Source organism: Gossypium arboreum, chromosome 11, assembly GCF_025698485.1.
Source record: "Gossypium arboreum isolate Shixiya-1 chromosome 11, ASM2569848v2, whole genome shotgun sequence".
Taxonomy (NCBI): Eukaryota; Viridiplantae; Streptophyta; class Magnoliopsida; order Malvales; family Malvaceae; genus Gossypium; species Gossypium arboreum.
Window position 1 is genome coordinate 67,423,512 of NC_069080.1, and position 24,256 is coordinate 67,447,767.

At 32.3% G+C, this 24,256-nt stretch overlaps 1 protein-coding gene and 1 long non-coding RNA gene across 13 annotated transcripts; one reads left to right on the forward strand and one right to left on the reverse strand.

Annotated features, from left to right (window-relative positions):
- The first annotated feature begins 12,183 nt into the window (after positions 1-12,183).
- Positions 12,184-21,399, forward strand: LOC108476927 (transcription factor TGA1-like). Of its 11 annotated transcripts, none has more exons than XM_053021666.1 (10): positions 12,192-12,533; positions 12,665-12,735; positions 17,658-17,887; positions 17,986-18,060; positions 18,241-18,300; positions 18,371-18,448; positions 18,529-18,592; positions 19,047-19,318; positions 20,113-20,340; positions 20,872-21,399. In XM_053021666.1, the coding sequence occupies exons 1-10, from the start codon at positions 12,514-12,516 to the stop codon at positions 21,028-21,030; spliced, it is 1,257 nt and encodes a 418-aa protein (XP_052877626.1). In that variant the 5' UTR covers positions 12,192-12,513; the 3' UTR covers positions 21,031-21,399. The 11 variants fall into 11 exon arrangements, with proteins under 11 accessions (XP_052877632.1, XP_052877633.1, XP_052877634.1 ...); XM_053021668.1 differs by having other exon boundaries at positions 12,192-12,492; positions 12,665-12,785; XM_053021665.1 differs by having other exon boundaries at positions 12,192-12,492.
- LOC108476928 (uncharacterized) lies at positions 19,828-23,773 on the reverse strand. 2 transcript variants are annotated; one of them, XR_001870161.2, is made up of 3 exons: positions 23,504-23,773; positions 20,881-21,041; positions 19,828-20,296 (listed from the first exon to the last, which is right to left on the reverse strand). It is a non-coding gene; the product is annotated as an uncharacterized LOC108476928 (long non-coding RNA). The 2 variants fall into 2 exon arrangements; XR_008274419.1 differs by lacking the exon at positions 19,828-20,296 and having other exon boundaries at positions 20,744-21,041.
- Positions 23,774-24,256: the final 483 nt, after the last annotated feature.

The following is a 24,256-nucleotide window of genomic DNA, read 5'->3' on the forward strand; positions in this document are numbered from 1 at the left end:
AACCGTGTAGAGGACACGGCCTGGTACACGAGCGTGTGCGACGCCCATGTCACATTTTGGGAATGCTGACGTCAGAAATAGAATGTCTAGGTTTTTGCATAAGGGCGTGTCGTGGTCATGTGAGAGATAAGGGCCGTAGACACGGGCATATGTCTGGCCATGTGGAAACCCCTGTAGTGTGAATTAAAAATTAATTCCATACGGGCATGTCCCTGAGTGTTCAGGCCATGTGAGCCACAAGGCCGTTAGCACTGTCATGTCGATATAGCCACACGTGCGTGTTACTTTTCCACACGGGCGTGTGCCCTGTTTCAAAAGCAAACATCTTAAGGTTGGGTTGAGGACCTGGAATGGTTCCAAATAGTTTTCAATGATCGATTTGGGGCTTGTAGGCCCATAATAAGTAGTTTAAAGTAGAAATTTAAAAAGTTTTAATTTGGACCGAGTCTCGGTGACTTGAGATTGGTTGTATGCGTGAAACCGAGTTAAGTGATGCCTTGTACTCTTCCCTGGTGTGGGTTACATGTATAGGGTGTTACATTTTAACCGAGGCTGATATGTGTAAATGCTTTGAAGAAGGTTTAAATGAAGAAAGTTATTGATCGGAATTCTTGAAATAAGGGGATTTACGATGTTAGCCGGTCGAGCACACAAAGTTGAAGAATTTAGTAAAGAAAAGAAACAAGCTGAAAGAGAGGCTCGGGTTTCTGGAAAAAAGATTATGAATAAGTCACAATCATCTGCTTCTAAGAAAATAAAGAAGTATTATGATTATGTTATCACTTCTCCGGGATATTCAAGAAGAGAGCGACATTCTCAACGTTCCAACTCGAGATCATTATCTCCTTCTATAACCAGTGTGGTTAGTGTCAGTAATCTCAAACCAAAGTGTAAGCATTACAACAAGTTTCATTTTGAGGAATGTCGTTTGAGAAGTGGAGCTTATTACCGATGTAGTTCATTTGACCATTTTCTCAGAGATTGTCCAAAAAGAGTTGAAAAAGAAATAGAACCAGCTCCAAAGTCGAGTAATCCTGTTTTGAAAGGCTTCGAGGGGCAGACCACCCCGTCACCCCTGTAATGTTAGTGGTATTCGAGGTACTACCAGGGATACAGCAGTTAAATCTAATGCACGAGCACCTGCAAGAACATATGTTATTTGTGCTAAAGAATATACTTCTGCACCAGATATTATTACTGGTACATTTTCTTTACTTGATACTGATATTACTACTTTGATTGATCCTAGTTCCACACATTCATACATATACAGAAACTTAGTGTCTGTTAAAAATTTACCTGTTGAATTCACTAAATTTGTGATTAAAGTTTCAAACCCCCTAGGCTAGTGTGTTATGGTAGATAAAGTCTGTAAAAACTATCCGTTGATGATAAAAGGTTATTGCTTTTCGGCTGACTTGATATTATTGCCATTTGATGAATTTGATGTGATTTTGGGAATGGATTGGTTAATCCAACATGATGCAGTGGTTAATTGTAAACAAAAATATATTGTATTGAAATGTTAGAGTGGTGAATTACTTCATGTTGAATCTGATAAACTGGATGGATTACCTAATGTGATTTCAGCAATATCAGCACAGAAATATGTCAGAAAGGGTTATGATGCTTATCTTGCATATGTGTTGGATACCAAAGTATCTGAGTCAAAGATTCAGTCAGTGCCGATTGTGTGTGAATTTCCTGATGTATTCCGAGAAGAATTACCTAGTTTACCACTAGATAGAAAAGTGGAATTCTCTATAGATCTTGTTCCAGGTACAACACCAATATCCATAGGACTTTACAGAATGGCTCCTACTGAATTGAAAGAGCTGAAAGTACAGTTGTAAGAATTGATTGACGAGGTTTTGCTCGAACTAGTTTCTCACCTTGGGGTGCACCGGTTCTATTGAAGAAAAATGGATCGTTGAGGCTGTGCATTGATTACAGACAGCTCAACAAAGTAACAATAAAGAACAAGTATCAATTACCTCGTATTGATGACTTGTTTGACTAGATAAATGTGCCTTTCAAAGATTGATCTCCGTTCTGGTTACTACCAACTACGGGTAAAAGATTCGAATGTGTTAAAGACAGTTTCTAGAACCAACTATAGACACTCTGAGTTTCTTCTAATGCCATTCGGTTTGACAAATGCACCTACAGTGTTTATGGATCTAATGAACAGAATTTTCAACCTATATTTAGACAGGTTTGTGGTGGTATTTATAGATGATATTTTAATTTACTCCCTATATGAAAATAAACATGTGGAACATTTGAGAATAGTGTTGCAAACTTTTCGAGAGAAACAATTGTATGCCAAATTTAGTAAATATGAATTTTGGCTACGGGAAGTTAGTTTTCTTAGGCATATAATATCTGCTGAAGGTGTCAGGGTAGTCCCGAATAAAATTTCAGCCATTGTTAACTGGAAGCGACCAAAGAATGTGTCTGAAGTTCGAAGTTTTCTAGGACTAGCTGGTTATTATCGGAGGTTTGTAAAAAGTTTTTCAATGATAGCTTCTCCGATAACCAGTCCTTTACAAAAAGATGTGAAATTTGAGTGGACTGATAAATGTTAGCAGAGTTTTGACAGACTAAAAGCTTTATTGACAGAAGCTCCAGTGTTAGTTCAGCCAAAATAGGGTAAAGAATTTATAGTTTACAGTGATGCGTCATTGAATGGTTTAGGTTGTGTTCTGATGCAAGAAGGTAAAGTAGTAGCCTATGCTTCAAGACAGCTAAAACCACATGAAAGAAACTACCTTACACATGATCTTGAATTGGCAGTCATAGTGTTTGCATTGAAAATATGGCGACATTATTTGTTTGGTGAAAAATGTCATATATTCACTGATCATAAAAGTCTGAAATATTTGATGTCATAGAAAGATTTGAATTTGAGACAGCGCAAGTGGCTCGAATTACGGAAAGATTATGATCTTGTTATTGACTACCATCCTGAAAAAGCCAATGTAGTTGCAGATGCTCTGAGCAGAAAGTCCTTGTATACTTTGCGAGCAATGAATACCTGGTTGTCATTATCTGATGATGGTTCAATTATAGCTGAGTTAAAAGCTAGAACCACTTTTTTTCAGCAGATATCTGAAACTCAGAAAAATGATAGTAAGTTGCAAGCAAAACGAATACAAAATGAATTGACTCCTGACTCAAAATTTCAGATCGGGACTAATGGTTGTTTGTTATTCAGAGACAGAGTATGTGTACTGAAAAGTTCAGAACTAGTACAGAAGATTTTGAATGAAGCTCATAATGGTAACATTTTTATTCATCCTGGTAGTAATAAAATGTATAATGATCTGAAAAAGATGTACTGGTGGCCGGGAATGAAACGGGATATTTCTGAGTTTGTGTCTAAATGTTTGATATGTCAGCAAGTAAAAGCTGAAAATTAGTTGCCTTCTGGACTATTACATCCAGTTACGATACCAGAATGGAAATGGGAAAGAATTACCATGGACTTTGTATAGGGATTACCCCTGTCTCCAAAGAAGAAATATGTCATTTGGGTGATTGTTGATCGGTTGACAAAGTCTGAACACTTTATTCCGGTACTATGGATTATTCTTTGGACAGATTGCCTGAACTATATGTTTCAGACATTGTCAGATTGCATGAAGTGCTTGTCTCTATTATTTCAGATAGAAACCCTCAGTTTACCTCTCTCTTCTAGAGCAAATTGCAAGAAGCTCTGGATACTCAGTTACATTTTAGCACTGCATTTCATCCACAAATAATGTGTTATACAGATTTTAGAAGATATGCTTCGGTGTTGTATACTTGAGTTTGAAGGTAATTAGGAAAAGTATTTACTTTTAGTTGAATTTGCTTACAATAACAGTAATCAGTCCAGCATCAAAATGGCACTGTATGAAGCTTTGTATGGTCACAAATGTAGAACTCCATTGTATTGGATAGAACTCAGTGAGAAAAAGTTATACAAAGTTGACTTAGCCTGTGAAACCGAGGAAAAAGTAAAAGTAATTCGGGACAGTTTGAAAGTGGCCTCTGATCGTAAAAAATCCTATGCTAATCTTAGACGAAAAGAAATAGAATTCCAAGTCGGAAACAAAGTATTCTGGAAAGTATCGCCTTAGAAGAAAGTTCTTCGGTTTGGTTGTAAAGGAAAACTGAGTCCACGGTTCATTGGACCATATGAGATTACAGAAAGAATTGGACTTGTTGCATATCGGTTAGCTTTACCACGAAAACTTGATTGGATTCATAATGTATTCAATGTGTCTATTGTACAACGATATCGATCCGATCCTTCACATGTTATCTCTCCGAAAGAGGTAGAGATTCAACCTGGTATGACATATAGTGAAGAATCGATCAAAATCTTAACTCGAGAAACGAAAGAGTTAAGAAATAAAAAGGTAGCATTAGTAAAAGTTCTTTGGCAACGACACGGTATAGAAAAGGCTACTTGGGAACCGGAGGATCCTATGAGGAAGCAATAACTGAATCATTTTACTGGTAAGATTTTCGAGGATGAAAATCCTTAAGGGGGAGAGTTGTAACAGCCCAATTTCAGTGAAATCGAACACAGTGGTTTCGGGACAACAAATTCGATCCGAAAATAAAATTTATTTTAATTTTATTACATGGTCCGTCTTATGTTAGAAATGTCATGTGAAAATTCTGAAACGGAAATTTTATCGATTATGTGTTTAATTACAGAGTGGACTAAATCGCATAAAATGAAAAAGTTGAACTCTAGTGGCTAGAAGGACTAAATAGCTATGGAATTCAAAACTTGAGGTCCTTATATGGTAATTAGACTATTAAATAAAAGTATGTAGATATTTTAATGACTCATCCATGGAAATTTAGAAAAAGGGCAAGGATTAAATTGGAAATTGAAAAATATTTAATTAATCAAAAAGATGATAAAAGATATCATCTTATTTTTCTCATCATATTCCCCAAAATTATATGGAAACCCTAGGAGAGAGAATAAACTTTCATGGCTTAATTGGGTAAGTTTTATTGTCCCATTTTTAGTAATTTTGATATTTTTGAAACCGAGATAGCTTAATCTATCTAATTGGAGGATCAATTTGAAAAATTATCAAGATATGAAAATAAGGTCATGGATGAATATGCTGAAAATTTAAAATTTATGGTAGAAAATGAAAGGTTGTTGATAGCTAAACAACTTTTACAAAGTGATTTTTGATGAAAACATGATTTAGGGACTAAAATGTAAAGTTGTGAAAATTAATGAAAAATTTTAAAATTTATAGAAAATATGTGCTGTAAATTTTATGTTGAAATTTTGGTTAGGCTTGGAATAGGGAGTGAATTGCATGAATTTCATTTTCCGATCCTAGGGATGAAATTGGAATTTATGGAAAAGTTATGGGCAAAATGGTAATTTTGCGTAGGATGTAAATTGAGTCAAATGAATATGAAATATGTGAAATTGATGACTAAATTTATTTATATAGATCCAGTCAACAAAAATTTGAGGTTAGATCGAGGAAAAGGAAAGGTTTATGATTAGTAGATTATTTACGCGAACAAGTGTCGAGGTAAGTTCGTGTAACTTAATCGAGCATGTAAATATGTTAACTTGAATGTTATGATTGTATGCAATATGATTTATATTTATGTGAATATTATAAATGTGTGAAATGATTACATGTTCGGAAACATTGGAAAAAGGGTAAAGTCTCGTTTTAATATTGAATTTCGATGGATAAATGTGATTGCCTTATAAAATGAGGTCCTGCATTTGTTGCAGATGGGATTTAGCTCGGACGAGTTATCCTATTGATCTCATTATAGAAAGGATTTAGTCCGAATGGGTAATCCTGATATAATCCCTCTCAAGCATATGTTACAATTAGGATTTAGCCTGGACTGGTAATTCTAATTGGGCTCTTCTGAGCATACGTTACATAAAGGATTTAGCCTGGACTGGTAATCCTGTAATACGATATGTGGCCCGAAAGTGTGATCTTTGATTAAATGCCCTAATGGGTACTCTTGAATAAGAATTGACGGGTTATTGAATTGTATACCTTGAGTGTACTACTTGAGTATCCATCGGAATTTCAATGATTCAACGGACAAAACTCTTGGCATTATGAGAGAATTATGAGATGAAATGATAATGTCTTGAAAGAATATTGCATGATGAGCTCATCTATGTTTACTTGATATATATGAAAATTTTGTGACTAACATGTTTGAGTGAATGCTTGTGTTTAGGCAATTTTGCCAAGTAGGTGGAAAACATGATATTGTATGCTTAAATTTAATAAACGAGATTGGTAAGTTTAGTTTCTGTTGTACGAACTTACTAAGCATGTAATGCTTACTATATTTTATTTTCCTTGTTTTATAGTGCTCGAAAGCTCGTGAAGGTTGGAGATCATTGGATCATCATCACACTATCCACTAGCTTATTTTGGGTATATATAGTAAAATCATTTTAGTATAATAACATGTATAAGTTAACTTGGCCATAGATGGCTTAAATATGTGATTGAAATTGTAACACCCCTTACCCGTATTCGACGCCGAAATAGGGTACGAGACATTACCGGACGTAACACAAGCAAACATACATTCCGAGTTGTAAATTTGGCACCAAATTAAAACTTTTTGAAATCGAGCATAAAATCCCTAACACGAGCTTACGAGGTCCAAAACATGCTTTGAAAGCGGATCGAGACTAAACCGAGAACTTTAGAAAATTTTACAACATTTAAAAATTTTTTGTCTAAATAAGGGTCACACGCCCGTGTGGGCAGGACACATGCTCGTGCCCCAAACTCGTGTAACTCTCTGTTTGTCACCCAAGAACAAATTGAAGTCACACGGCTAAGACACACGGCCATGTCTCATGCCCATGTGCTTGATACTGAGCATTTTGTTTTGCAACAATTTAGATGCAGGGGACACATGGCCGAATCACATGCATATGGGGCTAACCGTGTGTCTCACACTGCCTAGACACATGCCCGTGTGTCTGCTCGTGTGAACAAGAGCAAGGCTATTTACCAAGCCATTCTGTCACCCTCACTTGGACACATCTACACAACATCTCATGACACAAATTCAAGCATGTAAGATCAACCAAACCATTCCCAATTATAACCATCACATACCAATACCATATCAACATCTATCATACACACAACATTTATCATGCTATAAATCATTCATGTCAATTTCACCTTCATTAGGCATCATTTAACTACTCTCTAGTTACCTTATTGTACATACAAATTTATCATCTCATCAATAGACCACATTACCAAACATTTCACATTCATGCCATAAATCACATTTCCAAACAATTCACATTCACCAAGCATACCATCATCATATCACCAAAGACATTGACATATATATGAATGTACTTAGGCTCACAACCATGTTAGCCAAATAATCCAATTTATATGGCCAAATATTAGAACAAGCCTTTGACCCTTACAAGCCAATACATTGACTAAAGTCATAATGACACATATGACCAAAAGACCAAGTCCTTATACATGTCATAAACTCAAAATACTTGAATTCATCAATACCCAAAATGATAGCTTGATAGTGTGATAGGATCTCCGGCAATCTCCAGCCCGAGCTAGCTTGACGGTACTATAAAACATGGGAAAGGAAGGGGGTAAGCTATATAGCTTAGTAAGGCCGTATGAACATAATAAGCAACTCTTGTTAAGCATTTATCAAGTTCAGCAATTTAAACACAAAATAATACCAATTGCTATAAATCTTATAGTTATAATTTTATTCAATCACGATGTTAACTCTATTAACTTATAAGCATAATTTAACATATCTTGGCATTAGCTTAACAACCATAATCCCTCTTTTGTAACATATCACAGCAATTAACAAGTCATTTCAAACCTCATAGTAAACATGCACATTAAATATGAGTATTCACTTTTCAAGCATATATTTTAACATCTTTCAATTACTTAAAGCTCATATCTTCCCATAATCATTTTAATAGGCAACTATGCCAATCTTTCCTTTTTCTCATGTCCGATAATCACAATTTGTGTGAATAAAACATGTTATATAATAACTCAATTTGGACCGAAGCCAATTACACGATCGCCAACCGAATTTACCATGTATTTCATACATCACAAGTATAGATCAATGATCACAAGGTTCTCACAAAAATATTCTCATGGAAACCATGAACTCTCAATGTCATGAAATCAATGCTTATAAACTTATGCACATACCTGTACTAATTCGAAATACTTACATGCTCTTTCTCTTTTTTGACATACCTATTAAATTACCCATTGAACCACTTGGAATACTAAAGGATACTCGGGAATCTCGTACACATAGTACCGTACCAATGTCATATCCCATATATGGTCAAATTACCTGTTGAACCACTTGGAATACTAAAGGATACTCGGGAATCTCGTACACACAGTACCGTACCAATGTCATATCCCAGATATGGTCTTACATGTAATCTCGTATCGATGCCAATAGCCCATCTATGGTCTTACACGAAGTCTCATATCAATGTCATATCCTAGATATAGTCTTACACATAATCTCAGTAATCCTAATGTCATGACATTTGTATCCTGTCTATTCCTAAGGGTCAACTGGGATTTTTGTTGTATCGAATCTCTGTCGGTCATTTCCGTAGTATCGTACTCAATAGCATTCGTATTTCATTTCAATAATAAAGCATTTACCACAATCATATCAATTAAGCATTTATACATATATAATTTAATGCTTATTAAATGCACGAACTTATCTTGGCATAAAAATGGCGAAAAGGACCCAACCGTCAAATACTCGTTTTTCTCCCGTTCTAATTCTGAACCTCATTTTTCTTGATCTATAATATTAAATTTAACTTATTTAATCATTATACTAGTCAAATCAGCCCAAAATCATATTATGACAAAATTTATATTTTTTCCCTAAAGTTTGACATTTTTACATTTTAGTCCCTAGGCTCGTAAAATGATTTTTATCAAATTTATTCATTACCCAAGTCTAGCCAAATATTTATTGTACTCATACCAGCCCATAGTTTTCATTAAAACACACTTTTACTACTTATTTTATAACTTTTACAAATAAGTCCTTTTTAGGCATTTTCATCGAAAATCACTTAGCAAAAGTCGTTTATCATACACCAAACATACATTTTCTACCATTGGACATCAACATATACAAATATCCATCATGGGTAAAATTTTAGACTTTGATTATGCCTTAAATTAGTGGTAGAAATATATCATGTTACAAGGATTTCAAAAACATAAAAATCATTAAAAACGGGGTTAGAATGGACTTACAATCGAGCTTGAAAGCTTGAAAAACCCTAGCCATGGTTTCTCCTTGTGAATTTCAGCCATGGGAGGAAGATGGACAAAAATTGGCTTTTAATTTGGCTTTTTAATTCATTTAATTACCAAATTACTAAAATACCCTTAATGAAAAATTTTGAAACATACCTAACTATGTCCATTTTTGTCCACAAACTTAACAAATGATCTAATTTCCATTTAAGGACCCCCAATTTAAAATTTCATAACAATTAGACACCTCTAGCTTATATAACTCAAGTTTTGCACTTTTTCCAATTTAGTTCTTTTGACCAAATTGAGTGCCCAAACGTCAAAAATTTTGAACGAAATTTTCACAAAATCATTCCATAAAAATTTAGACCATAAAAATATAATAAAAATAAATTTTTCTGCATCGGATTTGTGGTGCCGAAACCACTATTCCGACTAGACCCAAAATCGGGCTGTTATAGAAATCTAGCCATTAGAATGGCTAAAAACGGTTGTTTTTGATATACTTGTAATGTCATACTTTGGTAGCTACATACATGTTAAATGGTTGTTCAAATTATGCCTAACACATGGAATATACCAAGGAAAGATTATAAACAAGTATGCATGTAATGATATGCCATGTTGAATGATAGAGTTTGTTTAATTTTGAATGCTTGAAATGGTTGGTATTTGGATGTGAGTTTAAGTGCAGGTTGTTGGTGAATTTTGAGTGAGAAATGAAGTTAGAAATGACTTCATTTTGTCTACATGGGCAGACACACGGGCGTGTGTTTAGACCGTGTGCGACACACGGCCTGGTACATGGGTATGTAGTTAGGCCGTGTGTCCCCTGCATCTTAAATTTGAAAAACAGAATGCTCAGAATTGAGCACCCGGGCAGAGACACAGGCGTGTGTCTCAGCCGTGTGTGCTACACGGCCTAGAACACGGGTGTGTGTCTTGGCCATGTAAAACCTGCACCTAATTTCGAAGAATTTAATTAACCACACGGCCTAGCACACGGACATGTGGCCTGCCGTGTGGCACAAGTCAGAGAGTTACACGGGGTTGAACACGACCTGTAGCACGGGCGTGTCCTAAGGTCACATAGGCGTGTCCCTTGGACCACACGGGCGTGTGTACCCTGTATCTTGGAAAATTTTAGAAATTTCGCGAAAAATGCTATGAGTTCCCGATTTAGTCTCAATTCGATTCTAACACTCATATTGGGCCTCGAGGGTCCATTCAAGGGACATTATGAATATTATTGGAAAATGAATAGATTTCGACATTGTAAATGTTCTGAAAACTCTGGTAACGCTCCGTAACCCTGTTTCCGGCGACGAATACGGGTTAGGGGTATTACAGATTTAACCAATTAAATTATCAATTCAACCATTTCAAAATAAAAATTTCAGAAAATTTTTTAAAAAAATATACACAACAATAATAACATATACATGAATTAAGCATTCAAAAATCAATTAAAAGAGTAATATCATCATTCCAAATGGTGTGATGCAAAAATGAAAAACCCATCTTTACTAAAATCAGAAATACTGATACCATTAAACCAACCAACTTCAAGTCTACAATATTGATTTTTGATTATTTTGAATAATGAATTCGCTAAAATTAAAAATTAAGAAAAGAAAGAAAGAAAATATCAACAGCTTCAGTATTTGAATCACAGTTTTTCCCGATAGATTTCGATTTTTTTCTTTACCATTCATTTATTTAGTCACTAATTTTATTTTTGAGTTTTAATTTTTACTTAAAAATTATGCTATTTAAGTTAAACTGTATTTTAATAAGTTTTAATTGACTTAGTCTATTTCAATAATGATTTCGAGTAATTCACTCAAAATCTAATTCAATGATCTCATAAAACCACCCAATTTATAAGTCTTCAAATGAATGTAAGGAGATAATTAATTACAAATGAATGCATAAATTTTATATTTCTGTTAAAGTGAAATTAATAAAATAACGTAAAAAATTTGCTTATTTTGTATCAATTTTTATTTTGAGTTTTTAAGTAAATTTTTTAAAAATATTTTTAAAAACTATTAAAGTAATATTTAAATATATTATTAAAAAATTTAAAGATTTTTTTCTATTGCAGCTTAAAAATATAAAAGATGTAAATTAAAATAACCATAATTTTTAATTAATTTATTTTAAAACTGTTTCTATTTTTAAATTTCTTGTATGATTAAAATGAAAAAGAAAGGAAAAAGAAATTATAAAAAGGCAGACAGGAGATTTCCGTTCCTTCAAAGTAGCAAATACAAAAACACCTATTTTTTAAACAAAAAAGGAAAAAGAAGTGTGAGTTGGGAAAGAAGTTAATTTAATGATTTTGTTTTTGGAGGATTGAATGTTGTATGTTCATAGAAATGTGACACCAAACACAAGCCATCCTTAGTGGCAACAGGAGAACTCCCACTTAAGATTGCACGTGAGAATACAACAACCCTACTAATAGGAAAATAAAATTGCACATTGTAATTGCGTGGACATTATCTATCTTCCTCTTCTCTTTCTTTCAAACCATTTAACAGTGAATAATAATAATAATAATAATAATAATAATATGAAAAGCAATATCACTCACCCAACCATTGAAAATTTGGAATACACCTCTCAACCATCATCCCCATCCATACCTAAATATACATGTATAGTAATATATATATATATATATATATATATATATATATTTTAATTATTCAAACCTATCCCCTTTTCAACCATTTCTCCCTCCTACTGGATCATCCAATTTTTATTCTTAAATATTATGTATGATTCTTTTTACTATTATTTTTATTCTATGTTGCTAACTAGTGCATATGGAATCAATGGAATCCTAGCAAGCATTAGGTCATGGCATTGAATATGTCATTTCCGGAACTAATACCATGAAAAATAGGACCAGAATATAATTGTTGTAAACAAATTAAAGTAAATGGAATAGGGACCTTTGATATTTTCTTTATAAAGTCAAAGACAGAAATATAGAGAGAAGCAATCAGAATTGATGAGTTCAAGTTCTCTTGAAGCTTCTACTCCAATGTATGAAAGAAGTGGCCGATTTATAGTTTAAAGTAATGCCCTTCAGCAACTTGCCTCTATTAGTCTATATTTATCAAATATGGTATAGATTCGGATTTTGTGTATGCTACAACCCAACTTAAAGTAACTCATACATCTTATATTCTCCTTCTTTTTTGTCTGTTTTTTTTTTTTCATTGTAACGAAGTTGATTAATTATATTATATAAGGCTGGCCAACTCAATTAACGAAAAGAAATTTAATGTATTCTTTAGGGAGGAGGAAGGCATTGAAGCTATTGAGACATGGAATGTTGGTGAACAACAAGAGCTTGAAGGGGATGAAGGTATGGATGAAGGAGAGATTCAAGTTCAACCTGTTTATTAATTCAATCTAGTAAGCTGGGTTCTTGTTGTTGATGCTGGGTGTGTTTTAACTTTCTTTAAGGGTTAACTTCTTGTTGATGCTGGGTGTGTTTTAACTTTCTTTAAGGGCTAATTGTGTCATGGTTTGTGGTTTGATGTGTTGTTTTGATATCTGTTTTCTTTTTCTTTCTTTTCTTCCTTTTGGATTGGGGTGATTGGGTTTTGGATTATAAGGGGACTGTCAATCTGGTTTTAAAGATTTGTGTTTTGGGTTTGGCAAATGATTTAAAAAGAGGATGGTGTGATGAGTTGTTTTGAGTAAGAGTATTATGGAGGTTTTTGTATTAAGAGTTAGATTTTATGTTGCTTCCTCACTTAAAAAATTTGATAAATTAATCCCTATAGATAAAAGAGTAAATTAGTTTTTCTATTAAAATCTATCAATTTTATTGTTAAAAATTAGTCTTTATACCTCAGAATATACACTTGGTATACCATGTGTAATTATTTGATTATTTTGTCAGCAATTTTAATTTTAACAATAGAATTTGATAAAAAATTTACTAGAAAGGACCAATTTACTTTTTAAACTAACATATAAAGATGAATTTATTCATTTGTTTTAAATAAATAAGACAAAATATAATTGAACTTTTAATACAACAGCTTCAATAATATATAGTATTAGTGTTGTTTTGGTTGTACAAGGTGGGAGATGTTTATCTCAAAGTTAAAAAGTGGCGAGTGGTACCATCATTGCTTCATCCATGGCTTCGGGTTGTAGATTGTGAATAAATACAGGAGCTTTTATATTTTTAGGATTCAGTAGCATTTTAAGGTTTGGGTGAGTGATTCATGGATGTGATTTTTGTGTGGCATTGACGGAAGTCATATTCTAATTCCTTATTTGTTCGTTTTGGGTTTTCAAAGAAGAGAAATTGAGGGTATTTTCAATGGTTAAAATGGATGTGAAACAGGGTGATATACTTGCTTTAAGCACTTTCTCGGGTTTCTTGATGGATTGTGTATTTGGTATATTGCTATGGTTTATGGATGATGAATAGGATTTTGATAAACAAAAAGGATACTTTCATAATTGATCCTCTAATTTTGAATATTGAGAATGTGGAATTATCAACTCATTAGAATAGTTTCTTGTTGAGGAAGCTTGATCTAGTCGAGAGGTGGGGATAGAGATAAATTTTTAAAATCATGAGGGTTAAAGTTAAAATTTTATTTTAAAAGACTTAGATTATATAATTAATTTTAAGAGGATTAAAATTATAATTTTTTAATAATTGAAATACTTAAATTGAATGATTAATACTTGATAAGGGCTACTAATAATTATTTCTTATTTTACCAAAGACTTCGTCGTATAAAAATAAAAACATATATTTACAACGTGTAAAATTAGTATTACTTTACACATTTTATAATTTTTCCTACAATTAATATTTTAACAATTGAACTATTAAAATTATCAATATGATTATACTTGGCATCCATATGAAATTTTGAATTGATTCACTATCACAATTATATCAATTTAAAATATTTTTTTATTAATATATATTTAACTGTTTAAAGTTTTTTTATGTAAATCATATAAATATAAACTTTCTTTACTCTAAATTTGATACGTATTATGATGAAATTATTAAAAAATGTATAAATCTAATGTAATTTTATATATAATGAGAAGGCAATTGCTTTGCTGAATCCTCAACCTTTGTTTTGTACTATTTTGTTAAGAGGGAGAAGTTGAGGTCAAGCTGTAAAGGGCAATGAGTGGAAAGGGTCAACAATTCATAATTTAGGTCACATCACCAAACTTTGATTAAAAATTTAACAACAACAATTGGTTTATCATATAATTTTGCTTGTGGATTAGGTATACCCTCTACAGTGGGATTTTTTCCTTCTTTCATTTTTGCTTTAAATTTTCTAATTAATTTATTATTTAATAAAAGGTTTTGGATGCCCAAATATTTTAACCAAAGAATAATTATTGGTTTGGATAAAGCTTTGCCCACTATTTTATCTCTACTTAATTGTCATATGATGAAGTGTTCACATTGTTAATTATATTTGAAAATAGCTATTTTCTAATTTACACTCATTCCACGCACTCCATATTAGCACAATCTTTAATTTTAAATTTCTATTACATTCAATAAAATTTGTATTACTTTTCATATACAAAATTGATTTAAATTATTGCTGAGAAAAATAATTTTAAAAATATTAACATTTATGGAATGATACTTTAATCAAAAATTTACAATGTTTTGTTATTAACTAAACAAAACACTTGCATCTTGCTCTACATTTATGTATTTTCTAATTATATATCCCAGAACTTATTTCATAAATTTGCATCCTTTTTATTTATGTTGAATCCTGACACGCATACAAAAATGGGATAAAAGAACCTATATAAAAATTAAGGAAAATATTCTTCTTAAGGAAAGGTGTTAGTTCTTTTAAAATTGTTTTAAAAGATAATCCCAGTGAACAACTAAAAGATAAAACAACATTTTAAACTTTTATGTTAAATAACATTTATATTCTCTATGAAAAAATAAAAGAAAAGTTTGAAAAATAAGAAAATAAAAAAATAAAAAAATTATATATTTCTCAACTGAAATAAAAATCTTAATTAAGTTGGTGTCACGACTTTATCCAAATCTAATTTAATTAGAAATTGTCTAAAATGTAAGTTTTAACAAAATATATTTATGTCTTTTAATAGTTTGTTACAGTACTAAAAGATGGCAAACAGTGCGTTTTTGTATTAATGAAACGGTGCGCAATGACTTTAGCAAAAACGGGGCGTTTTGAATAAATGTTCTTTACTGTTAGTTTGAACCAATTTTGGACTGTTTTGTTTCGTTATACATATATGCAGCACTAATTGGATGGAGGGCAATGAAATGAATATGTTTTGTTTGCTTCTTCTCTCTCAATTTCTGTTTTCTCCTTCATTTCTCTCCTTTTTTTTTTCCTTTCTATTCTTCTTATTCCCTTTTTTATTTCCTATTTTTTGTTTCTGTTCCTAACAAAGGTTTCAGAGTAAAAATCTCCTTAATATAACTAAACGTCAAAGTTTATATAAAATCTTTAATTTTTTTAAAATATACAACAACAAAGTTTGAATCTTGACAAAAGATAATTAATAAAAATATTTAAAGTTTTACACTAAATAACATTTATACTTCTATTTTATGTGAATATTAAAATTGAAAATAATATTATTTTTTAATTAAATTGATGTTGGATTAATTCGTGACATTAATTTAATTAAAATTGATGTTCTAACACTAAATTGAAAAAAAATGAAATTTAATGAATGCACTAAAGTAACCTAACATTTATGTATAGCATCATCCTTATAAAGTAATACCACACTTTTTTTTTAAAAAAATAACAATTCTAATGTAAGATTGTAGGTAAAGTTAACAACATATCAACTTTCAAATAATAAAAGATTAATTACAATCAATTCTTTTTAAAATTTATTTTAAAGAATAAAAATTTAAGAAGTGTTTATAACAAGAAGGATGAATTAAATATTAATAATAGTGTACTAATATTTAATATTTTATTAAATTAATGTCACATTTCAATCAAATCTCAATTCAATGTAGAATTTATTAAAATATTCTATTTTACAAATAAAACAATAGATATTATTTTGAGAGGATTTTATCTTTTCAACTTTAGTATTCTTGTTGATCACAGCTAAAAAAATGCAAAAAGTCCAAAACAATTTCCAGTCCAACTGCCGTTACCAATTTACCTTGCCATCCCAAAGACTAATATTAAATCAAATAAAATGAGCCTATTATTGTCCTTTGAATTAAAAGTTGTTTTCGTAAATCGAATTTTCCTTCATTATTTTTTGTTTTTCTCATAAGATGGAAGCGTATTCATGTATGTATGTGAAAGTTGGAAGGAGTTAAAGAAGTGATTTTTCTTCAAGTTTTGATTGTAGCTAGTATCTAAGTTTTGTTGGTTTCTGCTTATCATTTCACTTGTGTTCATGAAAACAATACAATTACAAGGAAACATGTAATATGTATTTCCTCTGTTTATCTCTGCGCTTGTCTAATTTCTTGCGAATGCCTAAAGCTTACAACATAGTTTGCCGCCAAAAAGTGTATTTGTTTAGATATCTGATTGTTGGTCAGCTTTGAAAAGAACTTTACGTAGAAAATTCAGAACAGTGAATAAGTAAGAAAAGTTTGCACCAAGTTTGGGTTGCATTTAAATATTCTTTGCTTTAGTGAACCCATGGTGATTTAGTAGTACGTTATAGTGTTATCCAATTTAATTTTGAAGTAGAAGAATTGTTTTATGCAACTATTTAGTGGTTTATGCTCATTAGGAAAGGTCCTATAGAAGAATACATCATTATTTTTTATGATAATGAAGAATTTTTGAGAGTCTGAATAGGTCTACTATGACACAAGTGATAGTGAATAGTGTGCTCCAATAATGGCAAGAGTTGACCGCTTAAAGACTGAGTTGGATAGAGGAGAATGATAATAAAAAGAGGGATTCCATGATTGGTGTTTAATATTTTATTTATGAGTTGGACAGAGATAACTAGCCCAAGGATGTAGTCATCAACATAATATTTAGGAAATCAAAATCATGATGCATCATTTTGAACATGCCGTTTGTTCCTACAAATATTGCCTAACAAAGCCAAAATATAAAATTTTCCCTAGACCCCATTTGGTTTGTGTTGCATGTATGTCATTTTAGTACTTAAGAGTGTTGTTGCAATTAACTTTTATAATCGTCTTCTCTGTTGCTTGTTGCATGTTTGCTATTATGCCTGTTTTTCTTACTCTTCTAGCAAAGCTTTTACATGTTTATTTTTGTTTCTTTCCAGAGTCTAAGCTCTCAATTGCCTTAGACATCAATTCAACTTGTGCAAAAGTTGCCTTCTTTATCATTTCAAAAAGCATGAACTCTCCGACCCCCCAATTTGTACCTTCAAGGTTGGGTATCTATGAGCCTATCCACCAAATTGGCATATGGGGAGAAAATTTTAAGAGTAATGGCAATCCAAATACATCTACATCTGTGATTGTCGAAGTGGATAATAAGCTAGAGAATGAGGTTAAGATTTTGGAGATATAATTCTTTACTAGGTAGTTAAAACACATTTATCTGATTTAAACGATAAATAACCCTATATATATTGTTTTACTTTCCAGTCCGAGACTACTTCACATGAAATGCTAACAGCTTCTAACACTTATGAGCAAGAGGCAAGTAAACCTATTGATAAGGTATGTAGTTATGATTGTTTATTTCTTTTACCCTTCTGAAAGATGTAAATATTGAATAGGGTATAATCTTTTTGTGCACAGAATGAAGTGTCATATTAATTGTTGTAAGTTTGTTGGTGAACCTTTTTACCTTAAATAGTGGTATAATCTATTTATTCATTTTAACTTTAATGTCTATAGATACAAAGACGTCTAGCACAAAACCGTGAGGCTGCTCGTAAAAGTAGGTTGCGGAAAAAGGTAAGATGAATATGCATGCGGAAAGCCATATGTGAAATTTTGAAATAACTTGATTTGATGTCACTTTCAGGCATATGTTCAACAGTTAGAAAATAGTCGTCTAAAGTTGATTCAATTGGAGCAAGAGCTTCAACGAGCGAGGCAACAGGTTTGAAGAAGATGAATATCATATTATATCTCTTTTTAAAATATTTTAAAGCCATTTAATAAATAAAACATTAACTGCAGGGTCTTTATATGGGCGGTGTGTTAGAAGGAAGTCATATTGGATTCTCTGGAACAGTAAACTCAGGTTTGTTTGCAACTTCCTTTTATCTCTTCATGAGTGAGTAGTTCATTTCACCAGTATCTCTTTACACTTTATGAGGAAAACTATTTCAACTCCTCTTAGCTCATCATATCTTTAGAGCCCAATGCATAGGCTCCACCTATCCATTTTTTGCTTCCCTTCACACTACTTGAAGATTATATAGAGCTTATTGTATGAGTAATACCAGAAATTACACTCTTCCAATCGAATCTAGTCTGCGTCCTGTATTTATGTGCTATTTTAAATTGGTTGTTGGTATGTAATGGTCGAACCACCTTAAAATTCTTATGTTATGATATAAAGCTTCATTGGAAACTCTCCGATGAGTTAAATGTGATCTTGATGCAATAATCCATATCATGCCTTTTTATTTTCACTACAAGTAGATATCTATTATTTTGTGTTTCATTGTTTACATGATCAGAGGATTCTGTAGGGATTGCTGCATTTGAGATGGAGTACGGACGTTGGGTGGATGTACAACACAGACAAATATGTGAACTGAGGACTACCTTGAATGCCCATATAAGTGATATAGAGCTTCGCATACTTGTGGAAAGTGGTATTGGCCACTATTTTGAACTTTTTCGCATGAAATCAACAGTCGCAAAGGCTGATGTTTTCTATGTGATATCTGGTGTGTGGAAAACATCAGCAGAGCGATTTTTCTCATGGATTGGAGGGTTTCGCCCTTCAGAACTTCTTAAGGTGATGCATAATTCAGTTTAATTAACTGTAGATCATGCATTTCTATTTTCATGTAGGTCTTTTGAGGGAAAGAGCCCATAGCAGTGGGTCTAACTGCAAATTCTTTCTGCAGGTGGCACTGGTTAAATTTAAATGAAAAACTACGATAGTTTCACACTTTGACATATCTATTGATGGATTCTTATATCTTGTCTAACTTTAGGATGTTTTCTCCTCCATTTAAAAAAGACTTGAAATTTCTTTGATTATTTCTAGATTTTATAATCTTTGGAACAATGCTTGCTAAGGAAATCTATTCACCATGTTTATCTTGCCTTTCCTTAAGACAATAGGGTAGCCTATCTTGAATTGTTATTCTAAATACTTTTCTTTGATCTAGACAGGTCTCTTTTAGATATTCACTTGTTACCCTTGACATCAATATTTTAGCTATCGTTGAAGAAACTGTCGGTCCATATTAGAAGACCCCCTTCCCTCCCTTTGATGCGTACATAAACAAAAGAAAATGGTTATGTACGTTGAATATCTATGATAACCTTTTGCAATTATTCTCTGTTAGGGTTTCCTACAGTTACATATCACCGGTGAAACATTTAGTTTCACGACACAAGCATCGAACTTGGCCAAGTGTCATTGAGCATATTGGTTAGTCAAGGCTTGTTTAACAAAGTAACTCTGTACTCATGTGTTACTTGAAAAGCGAAATTCCTTATATTTTTTACATCGGAATTCCATTCCAAGTTATATTGCTAAATGTTGAATGATATTTATCTAGGATTATATGCTTATTATAGGTGTTGGTGCCTCAGCTTGACCCCTTGACAGAACAACAAATTTTGGAAGTTTGTAACCTGAAACAATCTTGTCAGCAAGCTGAAGACGCCCTTTCGCAAGGTATGGAGAAACTCCAGGAAACTGTGTCTTCCACCGTGGCAGGTGGTCCAGTGGACGAAGTTAGTTACATTCCTCAAGTGGCTACTGCAATGGAGAAGTTAGAAGCTTTAGTCAGCTTTGTGAACCAGGTACTAATTGCATCATTTCATGGTGCCACACATGAGTTTATTCTAGGAACTTTCCAGAGTTAGTTTTTCTTTTCAAGTCAATATATATTACCCAGAAATTGGTTCTTTATCCATGCATTTGAAGTGAAAATATAATCAACAAGTGCGAGATTTTTAATAAATTACTATATCATTTTCATTTCAAAATGATGTTTAACTATATATGCTGCACCTACTGTGACAGGTAATACGGGTTATATGATAACCTAGAAAATTTTCTAATTATCTTATATTGAAAAACCTAGGGCTTCCCGGAAAGGTGCGAAACCGTAGACATCTTGGTCAATGGATTTCTTGTTATGAACTAGGTTGGTGACAAACAGTTTTTGTTCAACTAGAGAACATAGCTAAAGGTCACAAAGTATGAGCACACCAAAATTAAGTGTTTAGTGATGTATAAGTGTCTAGATAACAAAACTTTATTGTCAAAGAGAAGCCATTTTAATGATCTTATTCAAGTTTAAACTAATGCCTATATATTTCCATTCGCAGGCTGATCACCTTCGGCAGGAAACGCTACAGCAGATGTCTCGCATCCTGACAACTCGTCAGGCAGCTCGAGGCTTACTTGCTTTAGGAGAATACTTCCACCGTCTTCGAGCTTTGAGTACACTATGGGCTACCCGTCCTCCTGAACCTTCCTTGCCTTAGTGTATAAGATCCTACATGCATGGTGGTCAATTTTAAACATAAGTAGCCTTAATTTATGCTGCCAACATTTTTTCAAGCAGCTAATTTTTAAGAAAACTAAGATATCTGAGATGATGTGCATATGAGTAGTTATGATTAAATCCTAAAGGAGGATTGTGACTAAATCAATTTTCAATGCACTATTGTACATTGTATAATATTCTTAAAATAATATACATATATAGGTTCTACATTTGAGTTAACATACTCAGCTGAAACTTTCATCGCGTAACATAGTTTTCGTGTTGTTTTTGTATTATGGAAATTGCCAATGCATAATTGTGAAAAGTTGCTCATGTATTGGAAAGTTCAGGAGTATGTTATATAAAAGCTTCACCTCATTTTTTTTTTCTTTCAACTTTCTGTAAACTGAATTTAGAGAACACAAGTTATGGGTTTGGGGTAGTGCCAAGGCCACCATTTTTATGTTCAAATAAGTAGAATTCAAGCCCACAGAACAACAAAAAGCCAGGAAAGGAAGTTCGAGAGAGACCAAGGGAGCACGTAACAGAGAAATTCTTCTAGTAAGGGGCAAGCCATGCCAAATTCTATCATTGGTCATTCCCTAAAGCCACCATGCTACTCCTTATGCTCTCTTTTTGCATAAAACAATGACTAGAAAAACCAATTCACTATAATAACCCATTTTGACTCAAGGTCTCCTTGCAATGAAGTATTTATGGCTTTAGGGTAGTTCCAAGGTCTTTTTATAGACCATTATGCTATCTTTTTCTTCACTCCCGTAGCTGCATATATATGCAGAAAACCAAACCTTTCTATTTCTTCAATCCACTTATCAACTGGCAAAAGTTTCCAAAAATCATTTTTAATCTTTACCATTTTGTCTGATGTTTCTTTACCACGTGGAGATAGGAGTAATTGACTTAAAACTTTATTTTTCTTTCTATTTTTTCCTTCTTGGATTCAATATGCTCAAGATTCGGGCAAAAGGAGAAATGCCAGTTGCATTTACTATTTTTGAGGTATTTGGACTTAATGCTGCAATTTATAGGCATTGAATCTGTTAAAAATTTTAAATAACCAGTAATTTTGATTCATGTATGTTATTGGGATGGGGTCGATGATAGGTCTTCGTCTGGGTGGCCTTTTGTACTTGAATAATTAATTGGTGGTTATAAGTGGTCTTACTTGAGGAATAAAAATGCCCTGCGCTTTGTTTGCGTCTGTATTTATGTCCCACCAATATAAAAAATGACAGGTGGGTTTAAAATTTTATTAATCAATTCGACATTAACAGCCTATTATATATTTATATCTCTTGTGATCTTGCCAAACCATAAAAAAATTTACATGCTAATCTTGTAATTACTTGCAAACACCGCACAAGGCAGCCTTAATTAGCATAATCTCTTGTGAAAATATAATATAATAGAAGATTTTTTTTTTAATCTCTGATATCTTTTCTGTTCTTCTACCTTTGCTTCTTCTTTACTTCTGAGAATTTCAAAATTCTCAATTTTTCATATGGGTTTTTCAGAAAACAAGATAAGATGTCTTTTATTTTATGGGTTTTTGATCTTATTCCACATTTGGGATTAGGGTTTTTGGTCTCAAACTATAATTTGTTTTAAATTGTTTCAATTTAGTGTCAAGTTTGTCTTCTTAATTTACAGAAATTAAACATTTATGTAAGGAACAATGGTTCCAATTTGAATTCATCATAAGGATTATAATATGTATAAAAATTGACTTATAATAACTTTTAAAATATACATATATATATTATTTAATTTTCATTGAAATACTTTTTAAGCTTAGTATAAAAATTTACTTATACTAATTTTTAAAATAATTATAAACGGTTTAAAAATGAAAAATATTATACAAAGTTTATAATACATTATTTATACAAATTTAAAAATTCTATGTACATGAAAAAAAATAAAGAATTCGAGTAAGGATATGACCTTTTTTATTCACAGATATATAAAAGAGTTGGACAGCCTAGAGGAAAATGGGCTGACCAAGGCAACGATCAGAGAGAAACATGAGTTACCCCTTCTGGAGAAGATATAAAAATCAATTTCGACGCCGGTTTTAGTCGAGGTCTTTTCAGAGCAGGCTCGTGAGTGGTCGCTAGAGACGGAAGGGGAAAGTGATCGCCTCCAGAGCGACCATTTACGAGAATGTTACTTCGGCTTTCGCAGCAGAAGCACATGCATGTTTAGAGGCAGTTAAAATGGGGTTAGAACTGAAAGATCGTAAAATCTACATTGAAGGGTAGTCGATCTCAGCCATTAAGAAATGCATTTCAGAATCCAGAGATAAATCAGGAATCTGTTCCATCATCCACAACATAAAGGCTTTACAGAGCAAGTTCAAGTCTATCAAATTTCATTATGTACATCGCACAGCAAACGCTCTGCCAGACATAATAGCCACTGAGAGTTTGAAGAAAAGGAAAGGGTTTTACCTGGAAGGTGCAGTGCCAAGTCATGCAGTTAAAGCTCTGGAAGACGATTGGATCAGAGAACCAGACTAAAGCTTTGTGAGGAAGATAGTTTTTGCTCCCTGGGAATCAAAACGTCGGAGAAATGTTTTTTGAAGGAAATGACTAATTGGAAATCAGGGGAGCCATTTTTTGGATGGAAAAGGGAGTTTTGGGAAAGAGAGATCGTCAGGCACTTATGGCTGGACAGTTGATGGGACGGATAATGACTTTCCCGAGGAAGTGGGCTTTAAATTAGTTGTTTTTTCCTTTATAAATGTTTTTTCCTTATTTCTATTTTGCTGTTAGTGTAAAGTTTGTTAGGTTTGGTAAGTGGGCCGTGTAGTGGCTCTTGGACACAAGACATAATTTTCTGTTCACGTTGATTTCATTTTATAAAACCCAGTTCAATTTTGCTCAAAAAAATATTTTAAAGTGTTAGAGTATACATATCTTTTTTAGAAAAAATTAAACATAAAAATATAGTTTTTGTGAAATAAAATATATTATTTAAATTGTATACAATAACAATACTTTGTATAATATTTGTGTTACATTATTATTTATAACTTATATGAAAATGTATAATTAAGGTAAAAAGTTAGTGTATATGTATAACGATTTCAAATTATATTAAATTATTTTTGAGTGGAGGAAAAATTATGTAAAAATTTATTTATAAAAATAATCATTAATTAAATCATAGGAAAAGTGGAAAAGATTTATGTATGTATGCAT

Bases quoted from the DNA above. Each gene is read 5' to 3' on its own strand.
- LOC108476927 (XM_053021665.1), top strand. From the start codon at position 12,446: ATGCCCTTCAGCAACTTGCCTCTATTAGTCTATATTTATCAAATATG. The intron at 17,888-17,985 runs GTTAAGATTTTG...TTTACTTTCCAG, and splicing joins ATAATAAGCTAGAGAATGAG to TCCGAGACTACTTCACATGA. The intron at 18,061-18,240 runs GTATGTAGTTAT...TAATGTCTATAG, and splicing joins CAAGTAAACCTATTGATAAG to ATACAAAGACGTCTAGCACA.